Genomic DNA, 24,581 nt, shown 5'->3' with positions numbered 1-24,581 from the left:
CATGGCAAAGTAGGGGAGTCATCACCCGAAGGGGTTCAAATGTAAGTGAAAACTTGGCAAAACACCCAGGTTATCTGCAATATGTGCAATCATTCTGCAACATTATAAAATCTGTTCCTGCGTAAAACATCTCAGATTATAAATCTCGACTATCCTCATCTCACAAAGAGCTGTGCGGCTGAAAGTCAGATAAAAGAAGAGAAGGAGCAGAGAGACACTCACCCTCCGAGACTAAGAACATGGCTAAATGATATCAGCTCCAAAAATACCTCAGTGCTTGTATTACTGAGCAGAGTCAGAGCATTTCTACCCTCAGGGGTTATTCATATGCAGAAGATGGGAGCCTGAAATGGGCCTCGAAACCAGAGGAAAACTTCTAATCAGATTCTAGTTGTTGACGACTGGCAGTCAGAGACGTGTGTTTGCAGTTAGTATCTTTTCAATAGTCCAACTCCAGAGGTGGGTAGTAACGAGTTACATTTACTCTGTTACATTTACTTGAGTAAGTTTTTAAAAAAATTATACTTCTAGGAGTAGTTTTAAATCACTATACTTTTTACTTATCCTTGAGTAGATGTGTGCAGCAGAAACTGTCCTCTTACTCCGCTACATTAGGCTACAATGAGCTGGTTACTTCTCTTCTTACCTCTTTGGTATTCTACGCCTCATTATTTTTATCCCCCTGCGTACGCCTCATTTTAATGTTTTATTCTGACAGAGAGAGAGACTTCCCCCAAAGGCTCTACCACCTGACTGTGTTCCACCAATCAGACGAAGCCGTGGAGTCTGGTCACGTGACCGTACTCAATCTCAGCGGCGGGACGGGTTAGCTTTACAGTTTACAGTTTACCTATCCCCCCGGGGATAGGTGAATGTTTGTTTTTTAGGTTACATATGGGTTACATGTTTTAAACATTTCCTAAGTCTCTTTTATTTTTTATTGAAGTACTTGAATTTACCTGGATTATTTTACTTTAAGCTATTTTGTAATTAATTAATTCATTTTAATTCATTTCATCAATTGGATGAACTCTAATTAGCCTAAAGATGATTATTTAGTAAGTTTGTCTGTCTGATTGAATGCTTGTGTTAACAAATAAATTAGACGTTACTCAACAGTTACTCAGTACTTGAGTAGTTTTTTCACAGAGCACTTTTTTACTCTTACTCAAGTAATTATTTGGATGACTTCTTTTTACTTTTACTTGAGTCATATTATTCTGAAGTAACAGTACTTTTACTTGAGTACAATTTTTGGCTACTCTATCCACCTCTGTCCAACTCTAACAGAGGTTCAAGCTTTCATGGTGGCGTTCGGACCCATAAAGCACCTCGATGGGTCTGAACACTAACCTTCTGGAGGAAGAGGACGATTCTCTGGACCATTTCGGCTCGCTGCTCCTCCAGGCTGAAGAGAGTCCGCGGTGTGCGGATGAAGACTTTTGTTTTGCCGTACGCCACATCGTGGTCAAATCCGCAGCCCTGCATCAGCTTCTTCACTGCATCTTTGTCCGACGGCAAGTCGTGGTTTGGCCACGTAAACTCGGAGATCATCTTGTATCTGAAGGGGAGAAAAAGCAATCTTGTGAGGCGTGAATGAGTTGATATTTGGGTTATTACACACACAGTGTGTTTGGTTTGAAAAAGGTGCAACATTACTGATTTACTGTGCTGATCGTGCACGAATGAGCTGGTAAACTGACCATAGCCAGTTAGCCAGTGAGTGAAGTAGTTGAACGCTTTGCCGTGGTTAGCCTTGTAGGTTAGCTAAGTGTAACCTTGAGTGCAATGGTAACCCCAGTATGAATACTAAAAAAATAATTAAAAAAAAACAAAGGTCCGAACAAATATGAAAAGCATGTGCGCATCGAGCTGTGGAGTGACTGTGGAACAGTCTGGAGACAGAAATTAAACAAAGTGCAAATATAATTCTGTTTCAAAAAAAGGTACAAAAAATATTTTTAAACAAGTACATGTAAGAGGAAGTATGTTAACGGAGGACGATGAGGAATAAATATACGAATAGAATAGGGTTAATTGTTATGTTGTAATTTAGTCAGTACATGGTATATGTGGTATATATTTATTTATGGGGATAGTTGAACATATATATATATATATATATATATATATATATATATATATATATATTTACATTTATATTTACAAGGATATGTGTGTAGTATATATTTATTTTTTTGATTATATATTTATTTAGATATTTTGGAAGTGTATATATGGCATATATTTATTTAGGTGTATTGTAGTTAAGATATTTACAAACTGAAGAGCAGTTAAAAAGGGGTGTGAAACTAAAAAAGTATTGTACTTCTTCTCATTCCTTTTTCGAACAATGTTTGGTGTTTTGTTATGTATTAGTACTTTATGAGATTGAATTTCTTCCTTTTTTTTATTTCTCTTTTTCTTTCTTTTGTATGTACAAATAGTTACATACATTTTCTTTTTTATACACGTTCGAAAATAAAAATCTATCAATCAATCGCACTGTACTTCATTTCAGCCCCTGAAGTCTGTTTGCAGAAAACTGCTCTCATTCACATATTTCTCCGTTTTTCATGCCCATTCAGACTCCACGTAAACCCACGGTCATTATAAAAGCATTTCCAAGCTGCTCTCGCCTCCTCTGATAGAATCCTGGATTTAAAACCGCCGAAATCTGACAAAAATCTCCATCCACATAAGCAAAAGACAAAGTCTGTGCTGTGATTTCGTCGACACTTGAACACGTGAGAGAACTTGAGAAGAGACTGGAGGTCTTGAAGGTTTTTTCAGGCGTTCCTGCAGCCGAACAGAAACCTCTCTCAGAAAAGTAGCCAGACTTGTTACGACTCACTTTTTTGGGGAAAAAACGTTACAGACGAGGTCTGAATTGAAGAGAAATCTGGCAAAAAAAAATTGCTAAGTTTGCAACACTGGATTTAACTTTGAAGAATACGGCTTGACCTTAAATTGTAGTGATTTACATTCGTATTGAACTTGAGACGCACTTGAGAAAGCACTATTCAGCATTATCAACATCCATAACTTAGCTTCAGCGCTGTAGGCTCGAGCTGACATTTATTTACCCAGATGTCATCATAAAGGGGAAACTCAAATGTTTATTTGGATTCTTACTAAGACAATAAACTCATTTTACACTGTTAACAACCTCTATCCGCAATGTTTGTATTTAATAAATACATATAACCTCATCAAAAGGTGTCTAAACTTTATTCCTTTAGTGAAAAAATGTTTGATTTTCATGTCGTTCGTTTTTGCCAAACTATGTGCAAATCACCCGCAGTACACAGCATTTCTCGTGTTGCAAGGTTCCCTTTGTTATCCTTAAAACTTTATTACAGCTTTAATTAGAACATTGTACAGTCATGTGTAACAGATATGTTTTAATATCATATACATCACAACTTCCTTTAGGAACACGAGTCAAAACAAAATACTCTGCAGACTAAATGACCAAGAAACTTAGAGGTAAATGGTCGTAACGAGATCATTACTCTAATCTTCAGACTGATTCAAGTGAACATTTTAATTAAGGTCTTGATATACTTGACTGCACCATATACATTTATTAAATTAGCAACAATATGTAGGGCTTTGTAACTGATGGGGTGCCATAGATGTAACATAATTCAGTAAATAACAGGAAATTAGCCATCAGATGTGCTCTGGAGTGTCAGCTTAAAGCTTTAAATGCTTTAAAAGACCTTTGACCAGTTCCTCATCATTTCATATTGCACCCAAACTTTAACACCTGAGCTGAAGCCGTTACAACCACAGCTGGGTCAGAATTAAATGTTTCGAAACAGTTGAAAACCGTGAATTTACAGCATTTTCTCGAATTTGAGCGTGTCTCATTAAGCTTTAAACAAACTGAAAGCTGCAGACGGCAGAAAAACCCTGAAGTTAAAGCTCGAAATGAATAATGACACAACAAAGCTTTCTTCTCCTCTCCGCCACCAAAAACACCGGCTCAAGGGCAACTATCGTTTCATTCTATAAAGCAGCCAAAGAGGACTTTTTGTTGGGAACTGAAATTATACAAATGGAGCTGAACTGAATTAAATTCCCTCCAAATGTAATAATCAAAGCATTTCTGCACTAAACGTCTCATTTTACAGATGACTCACTTGCAAAGCTGGGATGTAACACCGAGTCCATGTTCTGTAACTCACTGAGGGAGACTGGAGGGATGCAAATTTGATAAATTACTCAAAAGTTATGCAAAACTCATTATCTACCCCTCCGTCCACATTGATTAAAAATAGGGCAGTGGGTGAATGTGACGGCTGGGGCAAAAGGACAAAGCTGCAACAAGTAAGTGAACCATTTCAGGACTGTTTTACTTTGGTGTGATTCTTTCTGGTAGTAAGATTATTAGTATTCAACCGGAATCAAATTCTGGAAGGATATCTGGTGATACTTTAGAAGGGTTTAGATTTCTTCTGTTACCCGTAATGTCTTCCAACAGATCCACCATCGGCCTCTTTAACTACAGCTGTCACCTTGAGACTCTCTCTCTAAAAAATATTCAGGTTAGAAATCTCGGGGTAATATTGGACTCAGACCTGAACTTTAACAGCCACATTAAATCTGTAACATCAGCAGCTTTTTACCATCTAAAAAACATTGGCAGAATCAAAGGAATAGTGTCTAAACCAGACTTAGAGAGACTAATCCATGCGTTTGTCTCCAGCAGGTTAGACTACTGTAACGGCCTGCTCACTGGGCTCTAAACGGGCTGTAAGACAGCTGCAGTACATCCAGAACGCTGCTGCTCCAGTCCTGACCAGAACCAGGAAATACGACCATATTAGTCCAGTGCTCAGGTCTCTGCACTGGCTTCCTGTCGCTCAGAGAATAGACTTTAAAACAGCTCTGCTCGGGTACAAGTCTCTTCATGGTCCAGCACCAAAGTGCATCTCTGACATGTTAGAGCCATATGAACCAACTCTGAGAACCTCAGGGAGGGGTCTCCTGCTGGTGCCCAGAGTCAGGACTAAACAAGCTGAGGCTGCGTTTCAGTTTTATGCTCCTAACATCTGGAACAGTCTTCTGGAACAACGGTCCCCAAACGTTTTTTGGCGCCACGGACCGTTTTAATGTCAGACATTATTTTCACGGACCGGCCTTTAAGGTGTGCCAGATAAATACAACAAAGTAAAATGATACGACCAACACAAAAACTGTGGTATTTTGTAAATATAATAATAAATGTGAATCCACTGTGTACTTCTATGTAACTTTGATTTTTGAAGGCTTCATTGCCTCATTGGAGAGCCAGTCGTCTTTTTATTATTATTATTATTATTATTATTATTATGCAGAGCAGGCTTGGTGCGTGGGAATCACCTGTCACAATAAATCCATTTTTTAAGTAGTTCTCCTGGTTTTGTCTGTTAAATGCAGCTTTCTTTTTCTTAGTGGTCATAGGCTCTTTTTCTGTCTCCTCACTGGGCCTTTTCCCCTTTTCAAAGACTGTTTTTTACTCATTTTGCCAGCTTGTGCATTTAATATTAGCATTAATGTATCACGTGACCGAGACAAGCATCTTGGCAAGTGTCAAGAGTGAGTCATAGACGGATGTAACGGACAGAATTTGGTCATTTTTCAAAATAAAACATTGTTAAGGCTCGGATAATAAAATAAAACGGAAATAATGTAAGTCATTTATACTCTCTGCGCGGCCTGGTACCAAACAACGCACGGACCGGTACCGTTGGCCCGGGAGTTGGGGACCGCTGGTATAGAAGATGTGAGACAGGCCTCAGCCCTGACAGTGTTTAAATCCAGGCTGAAAACAGTTCTGTTTAGCTGTGCATATGAGACCTCAAAGTGTTTTATCTGCACTCTTTGCTCTAATTTAATGAATTAAAGATAATTTTTATGTTTTATGGAATGATTTTATTTGCCTTCTTGTGATTTAAGGTCGCTGTAAAGCACTTTGAATTGTGCTCTACCAATAAACTTGCTTTGCCCACAGAGGCCAAAACAGAACATCCTGAAAGATCTTTAAACTTTTAAACTAGATTACAGATGTATTCTGAACAGAAACTGATGATTATTTTTCATTACTGTAGAGTTAATCTACATAAAGAGAACTCTTAAACATCACTTTGGTGATCACTTTTACATTTATTCAATATTAAACAAATGTAAAACATAATCAACAATTTCTCCCTGAAGAAACTGGTGTAATTACAAGTTAAATCGCATGAAAAGTCGCTGATTAAATGTCAGATGACTCGTTGCATTTGGTCACTGAGGAACAGGAGACCGTTTGAAAATAAAATCCTTCTGAAATGGACTCATGTGACTTCATGCAATGACAACAGAAAAGTTGTCTTAGAAGTTCAAACGAACTAAACATAGAAATCAGCTCCATCTGCTCTTTAAACTGACAGTGAAGTTCAACTTCTCATCTTTATTTGTTGTTTATCTACTTCTATATTTCAGAATTAGAGTTATATTTGTTGTATTTGGGCCAAATATAAAGGATAAGTGTTAAAATAATGCATTTCATAATGCACGGTTGAGTTATTGTTGATGATGTTTGCATAAATCAGATTTTAAATTAACCTCACTGCCTCTCTTAGGCAAATTATTGCTAATTGGGATGTAAACATGTTTATAACGTCAGGAGTTTGAGCTTCTATATGAATAAAACATGAGCTATTAACACAGGGAATTTACTCTGCAGCATTGAAACCAGGTGAATTTACAAACCATTCAAATGTTTATGATCAACATTCCCGTCTGGAGCAATTACAACCAATCAACCAATTCTGGCTGTTTAAAGGTGGATTTTACATCAAAATATTCTGCTTGTTGAAAACAATAAACAAGATGATAATGAGTAATAGCTGCTGAAGTTTGCTGATTATATCAGAAATACACATGTTTATTTGGACAAATGCAGAGATTCTAAATATTAAACCTAAATTGATAAAGATGTCAGTCACAGATTCCATCAGGATCCTAAAGCTGGTCCAAAAGGTGATCATTTAGCTGTCAAATTTCCACAATAACAGTTCCTGATGCACATGAAACCGTACAAATGTAAATTATTATCCTATTAACAGATCATTTGGTGCATTTTATGTGCTGAACCCACCTAAATTCTTCTAAGAAAAAGGAGAAAAAACCCATTCAGAAACGTCATCAGAAACGAGTCTTTTTGGAGACTCTGTGGGTCTAATGGAGCCAACCACTTCCATATCTTTTGGGACTGCCAAGCAATAAAATCCTACTGGGAAGAGATCCACAAACATATTGAAAATATATTTAATGTGAACATTCCATTAAAATGTGAAACTGTGTTCTTGGGCGATATAAAGTTTCAAACTTTATGGAACATAAAAGACAAAAAATAGTTGACTATGTTGTTGGCGGCTAGTAAGAAATGTGTCACGAGGAAATGGTTAAAAGTGGAACCTCCCACCATCGACGAATGGATTGAAATTGTTTATGAGATTTATGTTGTGGAGAAGATTTCTTTTTCCCTCAAAGTTGAGAAAGAAAATTTTTATAAAGATCTGGACCAAGTGGACCGAGTATGTAAAACCAATCCCTCTTCTATTTTTTATTTTATATATATATATATTTATTTTTTGTGTGTGTGTGTGTGTGTGTGATATATTGATTGCATGTAGGGGTGTGCTCCCCAATTCTGTTGTTTTTGTGTTATTACTTCTACCTGAAATGGTTTGGGTCCGTGGGAGAAAGATCCAGAAGGGCAGTATGGACTACATCACTGAATCCTTGGCAAACTGAGTTACTGTACATGTGTAGTGGTGTATGTGAGGGAGATGTACCTTTCTGAATAAAAAGAGAATTAAAAAAAATAAATGTGACTGAGATACCGTCCATTTGATCAGATGTTCCTCAAGTAATTCCCTCTGGAGTGTCTCTGGATTGGAATAAGGCCAAAAACTATAATGTTCACTGGAAAAAATGCCCCTCCAAAAATAAGTAAGAAAAACAACAAATACAAGACGTTTTTGCTTGAAATAAGCAAAAAAATCTGCCAATCTGCCAGTGGAATTCGGGTTGTCAAGATTTCTTGAAATAAGATGTGATATTTGGGACTTTTGAGATAAAAAGTGATCTTGAAATTAGCTTAAAAACCTCTTCAAATGTCAAAAAAAGCTTGTTTCATATGAAATCCGACTCAAAACAATTTGTTTTCAAGACTTTTTCACTTAACAAGATATTCCAGATGTATTGTCTTCAAACAAGTTCCTATATCTGGCTGAAATAGTACTTGTTAGGCAATTGTGTTGTATATTAAGTGTAATGAGATATTTTGACTAGAAATGAGACAAATATACTTGGTAAGCAAGGGCGTAACTTTGGGTCTACCATTGGGGGGGTTAAACTCGCAGCATATTTATTTATTTATTTAATCATTTTCTTGCTCGCTAATTTGCCATTCCTGTGTTAGAAATACATTGTGATACTTTTACTGATTTAGGCTACTTAACGTAAATGCAGCAGTTCACTTCACTATTTATGCCATAACGACACAGTAGTTAAATTCAGTGTTTAAGCACTAGCCAACATTGGCAGATGACAAGAACTTAAAGATTAATCAATTTCATCACTGTATTGGCACCTACATGCAGCAAATGTATTATGCACAATGCAACTCTCGATACATCACACAATACAGGGTGGCACACTGAAGTGCAGCTTGCACCTTTATTCGGAACTGATTTCACATATTGCCCACTTACTATCACATTAAGATTGCTATAAATTAATAATAATATTATTAAAGGAGTCAGACCTGTTACTGATGGTGAACTTGTCTTTAATGTCGGGTGTGTTTCCAGAGTCACTAAAAAAAAGCTGTAATCAAACCTCTGCTGAAAAAGGACAATCTTGACAAGACACAAATGAACAACTACAGGCCTATCTCAAATCTCCCATTTTTAAGTAAGATCATTGAAAAAGCGGTTTTTCAACCACTTAATTACTTTTTAAAACAAAACAACTGCTATGACACCTTCCAGTCAACTTTTAGACAGAACCACAGCACTGAGACTGCTCTGACAAAGAGTTTAACAACATGTCTGAATACAGACGGTGGAAAAATGTCAGTCTTAGTTCTACTAGATCTCAGTGCTGCATTTGATACAGTTGACCACAATATATTACTGAAACGACTGGAAAACTGGGCGGGTTGAACAAATTTCACGGAAAAACATATGTTTTGACTGTTAAGCCCGGTGAAGATTTAACACATTATCAGTCATTCCAGTTGTCAACGCCGCTTAAAAAGGTGATTTTCTTCTCTTCTAGCATTATCCTGACAGGAGAACCATGCCAACTTTGGATGCAGTTATCTTAGCGATAGCAATAGCCTCAATATACATATCGTTGGAAACTTAGTTTATGGCCGTTCATGTGAGCACAATAACTTAGTTTTGTCAATTTTACCAAAGCGACTGGTTTCGCCTTGCAGGATCACATATAAGGAACACATGAGGTGAACGTCTTGGTATGTGCAAGACAACATTCAAGATTTTCGCGCTAGCTTTGTGAACTTTCTGAGCAGCCGTCACAGCCCTTTTCCATCAATTTAACTCTCGTTAATACAACTCTTAGCACAACAAACCCCAAAAAAGTGTGACTGTTTTGGAGCAAACAGCAACTTAAGATACAGTTCAGTGACATTGGTTCCACACAGTGATCCCTGGCACCCTCTGGCACCACTCACCAGGTCCAGCGGCTGCGCATAAACAAACTTTCGGTAGAGAAATTGGGTTGGGTAATACCAAGTAGCCGGTTTGGGGGGGGGGTTACATTACAGATTATTTAAAACATGATACTATCTTGAAATGAAATGAATGAATAAAGAAAACAAACAAAAGTTATTCATTCAGAATTTTATGATATTTTTTGATGATTTGATTTGATGATATTGGGGGGATTATATTAGCTGGATCTGATTTTTGAGGGGGTCATGACCCCCGTAACCCCCGTGCAAATTACGCGCATGTTGGTAAGACTTAGATTTTTTCCAGTGTTCTGCTGAACTATTGTGTTAAAGGGAGCCAACTCTGCTGTCCTGAGGTCCAATCTGAGGTGAACCTTTAGAGAAAGGCAACAAACGGAGACACATTCTGTCCCTTTCTTCTCCTCTTTGGGGTGAATCGGCTCCATCGGAGGAAAGCTTGATCTAACTCACAGTATTTCTGCCTTTGTTTCTGTATTTTTCTCCCCACTGCAGCTGTGGAGCTGTGGGATCACCTCACTGATAATGAAATTAGTTTTTAAATTGATTTAAAAAGATTTATTTGTTAAGTAGTCACAGCCCTCACACACAATGTCTGTGGCCATCCAGCCACGGTAATCACCTGGATAATTGCTCCGTAGCTCATGATAAACACAATGAAACCGGGTCTGAAATAATTAATAACGCTTATGGGGATAGATGGAAAATTAATTCTTTTGATTAGATTTTTTTTTAAATGCAAAACTGTTGCATTTTGCACTATGGACAAAAATAACTGGCAGATTAACCAATAAAGGCCGTTTCAGCCTGACATGATAGAAGTGATTAAAGAAGCAGCCCAAAATAAAAAAATAAGTAAGAAAAACAACAAATACGAGACGTTTTTGCTTGAAATAAGCAAAAAAATCTGCCAATGGAACTAGTGAAAATGGGCTTGTCCAGATTTCTTGAAATAAGATGTGATATTTGGGACTTTTGAGTTAAAAGTGATCTTGAAATTAGCTTAAAAACCTCTTCAAATGTAAAAAAAAAGCTTGTTTCATATGATATGTGACTCAAAACAAGATGTTTTCAAGACTTTTTCACTTAACAAGATATTCAAGATGTGTTGTATTAAAACAAGTCCCTATATCTGGCTGAAATAGTACTTGTTAGGCAGTTGTGTCTGATATTAAGTGTAATGAGATATTTTGACGAGAAATGAGACAAATATACTTGATAAGACTTTGATTTTTTCCAGTGTAAGTGTAAAGCGTGTTGTGGCGCACCTCTGCAGGAAGCGGGGATACGTCTGCCTGTAGGCGAAGCCGGCACGCCGCACCCTCAGGTTCTCCATCAGCCCGAGGTACTCCACCTGATGGCGGCAGCGCTCCTGCTCGAACAGCAGGGGGGACTTGACGTCGTTTGGCTTGATGCAGCGCACATAGTAGGGTTCCTGCAGATCGGAGCAGAGAGCAGCTGCGGGTCAACAACAGCAGCAGCCACAACAAGTTAGCAAAAACTGAGAAGGACGGTGTCTATGGGTCAAAATCTCCTTGGCTGCTCACTGCAACAGGCGGGTTTTAAGGTTGTAGCTTCGGGAATGACTAAGACCAGAAAGCGGGCACACATTACACCGGTTTTAAAATCGCTGCATTGGCTCCCTGTGTGTTTTAGGATTGATTTTAAGGTCCCTTTAATGGTTTTTAAATGTCTTAGGGGTCTTGGACCTTCTTATCTATCAGAATTGCTTTTACCATATGAACCCTCGCGCGCCCTAAGATCCTCCGGCAAAAGAAAGAAATAAAGTCTCTGAACTTGTTAAAGGTAATATTACAGGAAAAAAAATCTAAAGAAAAGGGTATAGAAAACAGCTGTTGGTGTAGAGGTCTGCAAGGTCAACAGAAGTTCCTTTAATCTACCCAAACACAGTAAATAACCGCTTCTCTAAAATAACTCATTGATCCCGACTCCTCACCTTGCTGGCGAGGTTTTCCACCAACGCGATCATGGAGTTTTTAAAGAGGGTCGCGGCCGTTAACGGCCGTTTGGTGACCTCAGTGATGCTCAGTTTGCCCTCGGGCCACATTCCCTTCAGAACCGGGTTAGAACTGGACGAGAGAAAAAGATGGAGGGAAAAAACACCATGAAAATATGCAAAACCAGAAGAATTTCATAGATAAAAATCTCTTTGAACCTTTTGAAACTTTCCACAATAATGATGACAATCAGACATTTTGATCAGCTATGTTTTCTTAATGTGTAATTACATTTAAAAGCCATCAACGTGCTAAATTTGAAAAATACTCAAACACGAGGGCAGCAAATCCTGCATCGTTTTTCACAGGAGCTGCCACCAAACCGGAGAAGATATTTCCAAAGGGTCAATGTGTTAAAACGAAACAAAATAACTAGGGCTGGGCAACGATTAAAAGTTTTAATCTAATTAATCACATGATTTCCCTGATTAATCACGATTAATCGCATTTGTACGCAAAATCCAAAAATGAATCCAAAAGTAGTGTATAGCTTTTAGCATTTAGTTTTATTTTAAATGTGCTGCCATATGAATGAAAGTGCCATAACATTTGTTGTGCAAACACACTTTTAACATCAGCATCTTTCTGTAGTTTTTATGTAGAAGCCTCGCTCCACTGTCTGTTTCCTTGAATGACTTGCTGCTATCAGTTGTGTGTTTTGCCTTTAAGTGATATTTTAGACTGGAACTACTACGCTGAGAAGACAATTCAACTTGGCAGTGTTTACAGATGACTTTGGTTCTGTTGACTCCGCCGTCTGGAAGAACTTTAAAATGAAAATGGCCGAGTAAAAGTTCCGTACCCTTCTCCATGTTTGGTGGATCCGCCGATTACTTTCTTTTCCGGTTCCGCAGCAGACAGCAACAGACTTTTACAAAATAAAAGCCTGTGAGCAACAGACTTTTACAAAATAAAAGCCTGTGAGCAACAGATTTTTACAAAATAAAAGCCTGTGAGCAAAAGACTTTTTTCGCTGCAGCTGGCCCCGGTTCGAGTCCCGCATCGGACGGCCCTTTGATGCGTGTCGTTCCCCCTCTCTCTGCCACCTGTTTCCCGTCTCTCTGAACTTTCCTATCCATTAAAGGCACGATAGCCCTCAATTTTTTATTTTTTTAAATTTAAAAATTCTGCAGCAGACAGCAACAAACTTTTACAAAATAAAAGCCCGTGAGCAACAGACTTTTACAATAATAAAATAAATGTTTTATTTTATTTTTATTTTTTTTAATTTAAAAAACAACTGCGCGATGAAATATTTATCGGCGTTAAATAATTAACGAGTTAACGCGATAACAACGAGTTAACTCGCCCAGCCCTAAAAATAACAGTCCGATATTTATACGAAGCTGAAAAGGAGCAAGAAAAGAGCGAGCTGAGAACAGATTTCTTGTACTGGTACTCTGCTGGTTGTGTTTTAGCGTGCATGTCACCTGTTGTACAACAGTCTCTTGAAATCCTGGAATAGAGTGTCCTTGTTCTTATCAATGAACCCCACCACCGAGTACCTGTGAACAGAAAGAGGCGGGGTCAGTTCAAGCACAATTCTGTTGTCCTTCACCAGTAAAAATCAGAACTATGCAATCTCCCTACAGATAGACGTTCAGCAGGAGAGCGGCGTTGTGCCAGCAGAGCCGTTACACTCCCCGCTGTGAGGAGTGAAAAGCTCTCTGGCCCCCGTCTGGTCCAAGGTGGCTCAGGGATCAATCAAGGCTGCCACTCAGGCCCCGTTCATCTGCCCGAGTCCTCCCCGGGGTGGCAGACACTTAGCCTTCACAAATGGGCTCAGCACAGTTCCATGAGAGCACTTTTGGAGGGCTTAGCCGGCGTGATTTAATCATTTGAATTGTGTCCAGGTGCTCTGGGGACTGGGAAATGGTGCTGTCGCTTTTAAGGAAAAAAAATATCAAGAGGTTGTTTACATGTTTGAGTCTGTCCACCTGTGTGAATGCGAGCGGTCTGCTCCATCAGTGACTGAGCAAACAGGGGTTTTGGTTCTCAAACGAGTGCAGATAATGATGGACTTTTCTTCTCCAGACTTCTCTGCGTCTCTGAGTAAAAGCCCTGCCACCTGGGAGCCGCCTCGATCAAGTTATTTCTCAGCCAAACTAACCATAATTGATCCACATCTTTTCTTTCTGGTTATTTTTATGGTTCGTCTTCATTAGAAAGAAAAATGGGATAATTCAAATTCAATATGAAATCGTCAAATTAAGCAATTTAGGGCCGGGAGATTAGTTTAATTTCAGACACTGACGGATGTTTTTCCCACAATGTGGGTTAGCTAGAATAAAATCCTAACAGATTTATTAAAGCAGCTCATAATGTGGCATTTTTTTTTCTCAAGAGTGGGTTCAACTTTTAAGGCTTTTCAGTAACTTTTCTGTAAGTTTCACACGTCAAAGTCACATGTAATTGCGTTTTCATGCACAAGGAGGAAGAAGAGACCAAATACTCTCAGAAGACAGAAATCACACAGTAGTTCCTGTGCTCTTATTCAGTGTGATTGATGCTACCACAATGCATTTTGCATTTAGATGAAAACCACTTACAGTAAGAAAGAGAGAACATTGTCTAAACAAATGAATAAAGTGATTTTGGATCCCTAAACAGAGAGAAACTGCACCATAGTCACAGAATTTAATGGACAAAGTAATATGCCTAATAAAAGCAGCATTTGCTTAAAATGCAATTATAAAATCAGAATGAGTGGCGTTCCTTTTAAAATCCTCCACCTGCTCCTGAACTGAAGTGCACGACAGTGGTTTCAGTCGGCAGCTCCGAGGCGTTAATATGCAAAAAGACGAGGATGAATCATCAGTAAAAGCTTTTTATGAATAAGTAAAACTTTAAGATACTTACACCACGTCCCCGGCGTAGTGCCTGATGCGAAAGTCTCTGTCAAACTCCAAACTCTTGTCAGTGGGTGAAAGCTGCAGAGAGACAGAGCGAGCGGGCGGTGAGGGAACAATAACACGAGGAGGCGCTCACGGGACTGCGTCAACAGGCAAAGACCAGAACATAAAGCCTTCATCAGAAGAAGAAGAAGTGTTGAATCACGGTTGGTTATTAACTCTCAAAACTCTCTTAGGCTTCAGAATGCCAAGCACTGAAAGGACACTGCATATAAATGAGCTGCATTATCCATTTTTAAGTGGATTACGTGCTTGGATTACAATAATAAGTATAATCAACCCAGATTAAATTGGAATAAATACGTAATTAGATGAAAAATGTGTTGAGATGCGTTTTGCACTTTAAGGACTAGTTATTCCCATTGGAATAAGACATGTTTTGCATTCAGATTAATCGTATTGCTATTGAGAAAAATGGCAATGTAATGCAGTTAAATAACAATAATATTTCTGAATGAACAGTCCTGCTAGTTGAGACGTTTTTTCCGTGCACACGTCTGAGGTGCTTTAAAGTGCTCGTTATGCTTTTCCCTCTTTTTTTGTGGAGATAAAAGGCAAAAGTTCACATTAAAGACACTCGTTGGTTTGGTCGAAGGTTAGGTTGTCTAGAATTAGACCGGAGTTGGACCCTACATGTGATAGATGCAAGCAAGCTCTATTACATATGTTCTGGACATGTCCAAGACTATAACATTTCTGGCAATCTATTTTCAAGACTTTCTCTAAAGAGCCACTGGATCCCTCCCCCTTTATTGCCCTATTTGGTGTTGCACCGCAGTGCGTACGTCTCAGTAATTATAAGTGCAACATGTTGGCCTTCTGCACCTTGTTGCGTTTGCCATTTTACTCATCAGCCAAATAGTACAGGGTGAAGGGCACTTTTTTCGTAAAAATTAGTAGAAGTTTAACATCATCCATGATAATCCTGATCAGTAGCCAAACACACTGTAAACATAAGGCGCTCGCATGATGTTAAGCATTTTCTGGCGCATAATGCGACGTTTAAGAACCTAAAAAGCTGTTTCTCCCAGTTGACACGGCAACACATAACCGACGTTATCAGAAATCTCCACTTTGGCCGGAGGGTTTAGAAATAATCGTTTTCTGTGATAAAAACGGGGTTTTGGTGTAAATGAGAGGCCAAACCGCAGGAAATGTAAATGTTACTTAATATCTTCAAAACTGTTGTGTTTTATGGTGAGTCAAATTTACTTGATATTGCAGCATTAAATATTACATAAATCATTTGAGTGCAAATACTTACAAAGGGTTTTTTAAGTAAATCTTACGAGTTGTTTTTTCAGTGTACTAGGGATTAGACTAGATACAGTATACTGTTTATATTCTGATATTGTGAAAATCTTCAATAAAAAGACCTTGATCAAAAAAAAAGAAAAAGACACTCGTTGGTTTCAACAGAAAACACTTAAAAGGTCTCATTTGTAGACGGGAAATGGGTGTGGCTGCCGTCGCAGGAGAAGTAGCTCCGATGCCCTAAAGAGCTGGAGGAATGCTGCCAACATGTCTGCTGTGGGAAAATATCTTAAAGTTCAATCATTTGCAGCAGAAAAAGGACATTTCTTTCTCTTAACTTTGAAAACCGGCACTAGTGTCATGACACATCGGAGGGAAGCTAAAGAGAATATCTCAGTCCCCACAGGACAGAAATAAAAGGAAGCACAACAAGCCCAAAAGGATGATTATATTCATAGTTCTGGATTAGCAGCTCATTGCCGTCACCGAGGAGGAGATTTTATAGCTCTGACCGGTAGAGTCGATCAGCCTCAGCGCACACTGGATTGATTTCTCATTAGATCGAACGAGTGTCGTGCTGCATGCCCAGAAGTGAGAGGAAGTCATACAGCAGAGCATTTAAGGGAGAATCGAAGAGATACTAAAAAAAAGAGGAGAAAACACAAGAAACACGGAGTGTAACAGAAGAAATAGGAAAGGTGGAGGGTCGATGACAAAAGAACTAGGGCTGGGCGAGTTTACTAGTTATTATCGCTTTAACTCGTTAATTATTTAACGGCGATAAATATTTTATCACGGATTAACACAGTTTTTTTTAAATATATTTTTTTATTTTTTAAATTATTTTTTGGGGCTTTTGTGGCTTTAATGGATAGGATAGTTCAGAGAGACAGGAAGCAGGGAGAGAGGGGGAACGACATGCAGCACAGGGCCGTCCGATGCTGGACTCGAAACAGGCTTTTATTATTGTTAAAGTCTGTTGCTCACAGGCTTTTATTATTGTTAAAGTCTGTTGCCGTCTGCTGCGGAACCGTAAAAGAAAGTAATCGGCGGATCCACCAAACATGGAGAAAGGTACGGAACTTTTACTCGGCCGTTTTCATTTTAAAGTTCTTCCAGACGGCGGAGTCGACAGAACCAAAGTCATCTGTAAACACTGCCGAGTTGAATTGTCTTCTCACCGTAGTAGTTCCAGTCTAAAATATCACTTAAAGGCAAAACACACAACTGATAGCAGCAAGTCATTCCAGGAAACAGACAGTGGAGCGAGTCTTCTATATAAAAGAAAGCTCCCCAAATCTCCTGTTGGCTTAAACAATGAACGTGCACTCCTGATGAGGTGAGGATTATTTCTAATTGCAATATTCCCACAGGAGCAGGAAAAAGCCTTTGTGCAACTGCATGGTGCCAAGCTGTTTAATGGCTTAATCTCTTCGCATACAGGCACTCGAGTGTAAACTGTGAATACTTAATCAAGTTCTGGATTCTGTAGCGTTTGACAAACTAAAGTCTGCAGCTGAGCCCATCTGGTAAACAATCACAAAGGATGCGACAGATTCAGATTTCCTGGAGGCGGCCTGTTTCGGTTTAGCCTTTTTTTAAATGTAAAATTCTGTTGTAACCTCCTGAAAGTGTCAGACATACTGTGGATCTTTCCTTCACCGTGACACTTTAAACAAACTGTCGATCATGAAAATGTTGCCGAAAGGCTGCAGTCAAACAATCGGTCCAGATTCTTCAGGAACGCTTTGATCATACGGCTGTACGCTCCCAACGATGTGCAGAGCTGTTGCTGCAGCAGGAAAGGCGCTGGCGTGGAAAACACCACGGCTGTCAGGTTTGATGAAGACTTACAGAGAAGAGTGCAAAAATGTGAGGAACAGAGCCAGTGAGATGAGGATTGACGAGGAGGAGAAAGCTGGCGTGATGAGGAGAAACGCCACGAGCTGAGAATGAAAGTGTTTGTGGACCCGTTAGCAGCGGAGCAGGAAGGAGGAGGCGTGCATGGAAATGCAGAGAGGCCTGCTGCAGCCTCCCAGCGGCTTCTGGTTTCATCCACTGCAAAACAGAAAGTTTGGGATTTTTTTGGGGCTGAGTTCAGCACATCTGTGTGTTTGTGGGAGTGGGACAAAAAAAACAAAAAACATTGAAGCAAAAGCCTCCATCAGAGATTAGAGATGTGGGGAGAGATATCTCGCACTGTCGTCACAATCCCGAGGAGAGAGAAGTGGTTAGCATATGAGAGGAAAAGGCAACAGACAACAAGAGGAGAGAGTCTGCAAACCTCCCGGGTTTGAAGATACTGAAGAAAAGTGTGGACTGATGCACAGTCCTAAGGCTGAAGGTTCTAAGACAGCCATACTCAAATGGCGGCCCGCGGGCCTTTTTAGGCCCATTGGCCATCTATTTCTGGCCCACGAGCTGTTGTGACATTTTTTTTTTTTTAATTATGATTTTTTAATTTTTTTTTCCCAATCGCACTGTCCGCTCTTATTTTGAAATCGCGCACCTCGATCTCAAGACAAGGCTGGGGATTGCCTCCATGGTAACGATAAACAGATAGGCTCTAGCAGTAGAGCCCTCGTAAACTCGAGATAGTAGTCACTCGCTCAGCAGCAGCAACACGTTTACCGACCGGAGCAATAATGGCATGCTCGAAATTTTCCCCAAAAAGAAAACTGGACAGCGAAAACCGCCAGTTCCAGCCAGAATGGACAGAAAGGTTTGCGTTCTTTCTACCAACGTTCAGCACTCGCCCTCTGTGCTTAATATGTCAAGAAACTGTCGCGGCAATAAAAATGTGCAATGTCAAACGACACTATGACAAAAAAAAAACACAAGCATTTTGAAGAGACATGTCCGCAAAACTCCGAGATCAGAACAACAAAATTAAATGCTCTTAAAGCATCATATCAAACATCCAACCGAATCCTCCACACATTAAGCTGAGAAGAGTGAAATAGTTCTTGACACAGCGATGCACTGGAAAAAAAATCAAAGTCTTACCAAGTATATTTGTCTCATTTCTAGTTAAAATATCTCATTACACTTAATATAAGACACAACTGCCTAACAAGTACTATTTCAGCCAGATATAGGGAGTTGTTTGAAGACAATACATCTGGAATATCTTGTTAAATGAAAAAGTCTTGAAAACAAATTGTTTTGAGTCGGATTTCATATGAAACAAGCTTTTTTTTTTTTTTACATTTGAAGAGGTTTTTAAGCTAATTTCAAGATCACTTTTATCTCAAAAGTCCCAAATATCACATCTTATTTCAAGAAAACTTGACAAGCCGATTTTCACTAGTTCCATTGGCAGATTTTTTTTGCTTATTTCAAGCAAAAACGTCTTTTATTTGTTGTTTTTCTCACTTATTTTTGAGGGGCATTTTTTCCAGTGTGTGCACCTTTTGTCTGGCCTTTCAAACATCCATTTCCAGCTGACTTATGATTCAAACTCTCAAATCTGCGCCTGTTTTATTGATCAGAAATGACTGTTTCTGAAATGATTTCACCTGTAAAAATGCCAAAAGTCGCCTTGTTCTGGCTTCTCAACCACGATAAACTGTTTTTAACTGTTTCACTGCTGTTTTTTACTGTTTAAAACATCACTCGTCTTTAATATGTACAAAAGCAAACAAGTAAAAATAACTTTTCTTTTATTTCTTATGCTCAACAACAGCCATAAAAAGGAGAAATTATCATTCTGAGTGCAAGAAAATGTCAGTCATTCACATATTCAGTTCATTTGTGCACGAGTTAAGAGCATCTCATTTAATCCATCAGCTCAGTGCGTCTGACGAGCAACTCTGGCTACATGGGTTGCCAGGTCCTGTTAGTTAGGCCAATTATTGCAGCCGACTGCGATTATTTAACGTAAGTGGAAGACGCATCGGAGCACACATAACTGAGAGCACATGTTTCCAGCCTGGATGTTGGAACAGGAGCGTCATCAGCCTGGTTAGCTTTGGTTTGGTTTGGCTAAAAAGTTGGTCAAAATGATAAAAATGGAATCTAGTTCCCTACAAAATATACCCACCTTTTTTTTTTTGCAGTATGTGGACACATACGTACGTTTATCACTGTAACGTCAGGTAGAAACGGACTTAAGCGTGGTTTCAAAGGATCGTTGGTGATGAAAACATGAGCCTAAAAAGTCGCTATGCAGACAAAAAAGCTTCGCAGGATTCTTAAAACATAAACAAACACAGCGTGATATCAACTTAACATTTCCTATGCTTCTCATGTTGTTTAAGGGTTGATAGGCGCCCTTTAAACCCTTCTTCTTCTGTGGTTTAATGGCATCTGTGGGGAGATTCACCTTTGATTAATCAGCCAATCTGTAAACGCTGGATTTAACTTTTGGTTAAACGTCAAATTAAAAAGGAGCACCCGATAACTGCAACGTGTGCTTGGTCAGAGTGTGTAGAGACACATCCACTGCATAGCTCACTGAGCTTAAAATGTGTTAAAGTGTGTGTATTACTGAGCTTTTGTTAAGCCTATGCAACAATGGTGAAGCTAAAAAAAAAAAAAAAAAGCAGAGAAAGACAAATTAAATCTATTTTTCTGGCAAATAACATTTCCTGAGCTTGGCAGCCATTTCTGTGCACAGTAGGGTACCAAAGCTGGCAACTTCACAGCCATAATAAGACTCTGCAGCGCTCACTGTGAAAACAGGAAACATTTTCAGTCTTTACATCTCCGCTCAGCTAAAAAAAAAACTGTTAATATTCACCTTCCCTGCATACCAAGTTCCAGAGCACACCAGAAATCTGGACTTGATGATCTGGAGAATAAACGCCGTTCTGGGAAATCCGAGCCACTGATTCTGCAGTACTCTGCAGTCGCATATGGGCGCTACATTGGGGTCTTCACATGCAACATCGGAGTGTTATGTGTACTCAGACCTGCATCACAACTGGGCTTTGGAGGGAGAACAGAAGCAGAGCAAACAAGAGAAAAAAAAACTGACTCTCACAGCCACACAGGCTTCCATAGAGATGCTATTTCTGTCCCAGCAGCCAATGCAGCATGTTCCTTTACTTTGTGAAAGTGTTGCATGACTCATCGATGTTCTCAGTCAGACACGCACAAACCCACAGAGACACACTAAGACAGACAGCAACAGTCCCATATGAGAGCACATATAACACAATAAAAGACCTTGCAGTCACAGACAGATTTATATCAGAGAGCTGGAGGAATCAGTCGGTTTCCTCACGGAAATCAAACAACCATTTACTTCCCTGGCACTTAAAAAAGTCTGCCGAAGCGTTGAGCTGCCTCAGTGATGTTCTCTGAAGTTTCTACTGTCAACAGTAAAGGAAAGAAGATGCGTGCACGTGCGTGCGAGCGTGAACGAGCCAGAAAACGGCTCAAATGGAGAGCCAGACGGAGGCTGCTCTGCGTGGGTTTTCGCTCCCCGTGTCCGGTCCCTAAGAGCTCTCGCTCTGATTGGCTCTTATCGATTCATCATGCAAATGCAAATATATAAGTGGTGACATAGAGCAACGAGCTGGCTGGCCAGACAACAGTTACATTTCTCAGAGGAAAGAATAAGGCGTCCTGTTCTCTCAAACATCCACAGAGCAGCGAAGCCACAGCTCACATCACAAAGTGATCCTGCTGAGAAACGATGCCCCGTGTGGAGGCTTCTTACACAGAAACAGTGATTTATTTCAGGTTTATATAACTATAGTGCTCTATATTTTACAATAAAAGCTCAAGTTTATAGTTCTCAAACGGTTTCTCGTGTGTCCAGTTTGATCAGATGCTGAGAAATGGAAGATTTGAGTGATCAGGTTTCAGAAGGTTTCCATCTGAACTGGGTCGAGCTTCAGCTGAAGTGTTAAAAATGTTAGTTTATGAGCTCTAAGAAGCAGAGAGGATTTAGTGATTTTCAGGGCTGCAGATGAGCAACGTCCCGGCGCTGCTGAAGAGGTCGACTCAGGACGGGATCCGGAGGGAGGTTTGTGTTTAAAAACCCAAAAGGTCCATTTTTCTGAGCCACAAAGTTCACAGAAACTTAAATAAAGTTTACCGAAAGAGAAATATTCAAAGAGAGGAACGTAAGGTGTTGCATATGAAGCTTTTAGTGATGCCCGACACTCGTTTGTTTGCACACTCGACCCGAAAGCTTCAGCAGATTCTTAAAGCACAGCGACAGAGCTGCATGAACGCAGGACAGATGCACTGCTGCTGGCTTCTCTAATGCTGTTTAGACACTAATATTTAATACAAAGCAGGACATTTATCAGCTTTATACTTAAGATGGAAACTCTTGAATGTGTTGCATCATCAATTCCAGTGATGTTCTTACTGTTTTCAGGAGTTTCAGGGAGAAAAATTTAAGTTGTGGCTTATTTGTTGCTCCGACTACAATCTCATTCTGAAGTGGATTATTATTTTTTTTTTTAATTCAAGTTTTTATTGAACTTTTCTTAGGCTTGGTACATGGCAAATTAAACATGTTTCTGTATACAGGAACAAGTAGTATATGAGTAAGAATTGACTCGAATAACTGACTTCACATATATTTGTCTCAAAAATAGGCAGCTGACACAAAGACAAGGCGAGTTCATAATGATATCCGACTGCTGAGGCATACAGGATCATTATTTATCTTTATATAGTTCCAAAACCTTCCCCAGGGGGTCACCCCCTCCTCCCTGTCACCACTCAATCTACTAAGCATACATTCATAGGATGCAGTTTCAGTCATTGCACCATTCTTACCCGTTCTTTCACATGTGGAATTTTTGATGCCTTCCAATGTCTTAAGATGACTCAACAATCTGTTGCTGTACCCACCGAGATTACAGAAAAATGACATTTGGTTATATTGGGTAATTGAGACGTGTCCCCCAGCAGACAGAGCTCTGGACTTAGGGGAATCTCTGCTCCAAGCCAGTTACTTAGTCCAGAAAGGTCTAATCAAGACACATTCCCACATACAATGAGCGAAGGCACCAATTTCCTCCTTACATTTCCAACACAAGTCATTACCCGATAGTTTCATCCTGTACAGTCTGGATGGTGTGTAAATTCCGGACTATAAAGCGCTACTTTTTTCCTCGGGTTTTGAGCACCGCGGCTTATAATACGGTGCGGCTAATATATGTTTATTTCTTTTTTTTTCATGCCGCCAAAAACATTTTGCCTCGTAACATTAGACCAATAAAATTAACAAATAGTTTACGGTGGTCTAGTTCTGAGGCTGTTCCATTCAGACACTGAAGAAGATGACTTTGATGGTTTTAGTGCGCAGGAGGAAGACGAAGAAGGCGATCCAGAACTTTTCCTGGTGGGCTACTGTCTTTTTTTATTTCTATACCAGCCCTGTTACAGGCACTGTTCGACGAAAAAGCATTTACGCCACGTATTTGTGCGTTACCTATAGGTATTTAAGTTTAAACCATGTTACAGGCACTGTTGGGGGAAAAAAGCATTTGCAGTATTGTATTTGTTAATGTTACCATACACATTTTATTAAAAATTTAAAAGTCCTCTAACATCTTTCTGTGTAAATATCTCATATTACAATCTGGACATCCACGGTTTATAATCCGGTGCGGCCTATACAAGTACAAAAAGGATTTTCTTTTTAAAATGATAGGGTGCGGCTTATATTCAGGTGCGCTCTATAGTCTGGAATTTACAGTATGCAATACATTATATTGTGTAAGTTGCCTCTCTCACATATTTACCACAATCAGCCACAATTACTGCCCATCTATCACAATCAATCTCTGCACCAAGGTCCCTCTGCCATCTTTAACTGGTCACAGTCAGTTGCAAGAGAAGAAAAATATATAAGATTGTGAGGCTTTTCGTTTTCTAAGTGGAAGTTTCATATCATCATCTTATCAGTAATATCGTACGGCTTCGAGGTAAAGCAACCCAATCTGAAGTGGATTCTCACTTTCAGAGCGTCTCACGTCTAAAAGTTAATCTGTGTTCTGAAGGCTAAACACTGTCGACACACACAGAAAACAAAGATACAAAGAGCAGACAGACGAGCAGATGCTCGGTCAGACAGACAGCCTGAATCTGCAGGAAGCCACGCTTCCCCACGTCCATCACAATCAGTCACACACACACAGGCCAGAGACACATCTTGGCATCTTTATTATCGGCTCCTCCCCCGTGTTTGGGTTTCAGCCTGATATCAATGCGCTGTTGGTCGGTCGTGTGTTTTATAAAGCGAGGGGAAAGACAAGAGGAACGGTAACTGTGATCAGAGAGAGTTCAGAGCCAATAATTCACAGGAAGACTCTACTGAATAACTACCAGACCTCGTCATATTGCAGCACTTACTGTCGATATAATCAGAAATATCTGAATGTTGATAAGTGATCGAGGATGAACTGGCAGGTCATCATCTATTATACGAGTCATTTTAATATAAATCTAAAGAATTATGAGCAAACAAAATATCTCTCAGTGTTGGACTCACTAAAGTTGAGTTCCAACCTTTTTCCTACACCACGTTAGAAACTTTTAAAAGCACAAAGAATCCTTTAAAATAGGTTAAATACTTTTCATTGACTCCTCTATTCTTAAATTTATCAAAAAGAGAAGTTTTAAAACTTTAGGACGAATAAAGGCAATAAACTATGACTCATGCTACAACAT

General features: G+C 39.4%; 1 protein-coding gene across 2 annotated transcripts in view; it reads right to left on the bottom strand.

The window, feature by feature from the left end:
• myo1d (myosin 1D) overlaps positions 1–24,581 on the bottom strand; it is a 138,298-nt gene that overhangs the window by 66,464 nt on the left and 47,253 nt on the right. For both annotated transcript variants that reach the window (XM_075456739.1, XM_075456740.1), the window contains exons 12-16: positions 14,635–14,705; positions 13,206–13,280; positions 11,715–11,847; positions 11,026–11,192; positions 1,354–1,561 (exon numbers count right to left, since the gene is read on the bottom strand). In XM_075456739.1, the coding sequence (XP_075312854.1) occupies positions 1,354–1,561; positions 11,026–11,192; positions 11,715–11,847; positions 13,206–13,280; positions 14,635–14,705 (654 nt within the window). The remainder of the gene's footprint in view (positions 1–1,353; positions 1,562–11,025; positions 11,193–11,714; positions 11,848–13,205; positions 13,281–14,634; positions 14,706–24,581) is intronic.

The sequence above is a fragment of the Odontesthes bonariensis genome, chromosome 23, assembly GCF_027942865.1.
Source record: "Odontesthes bonariensis isolate fOdoBon6 chromosome 23, fOdoBon6.hap1, whole genome shotgun sequence".
Taxonomy (NCBI): domain Eukaryota; kingdom Metazoa; phylum Chordata; class Actinopteri; order Atheriniformes; family Atherinopsidae; genus Odontesthes; species Odontesthes bonariensis.
The sequence above is the reverse complement of the archived record's forward strand: the minus strand, read 5'-3'. Positions and strand labels throughout refer to the sequence as shown.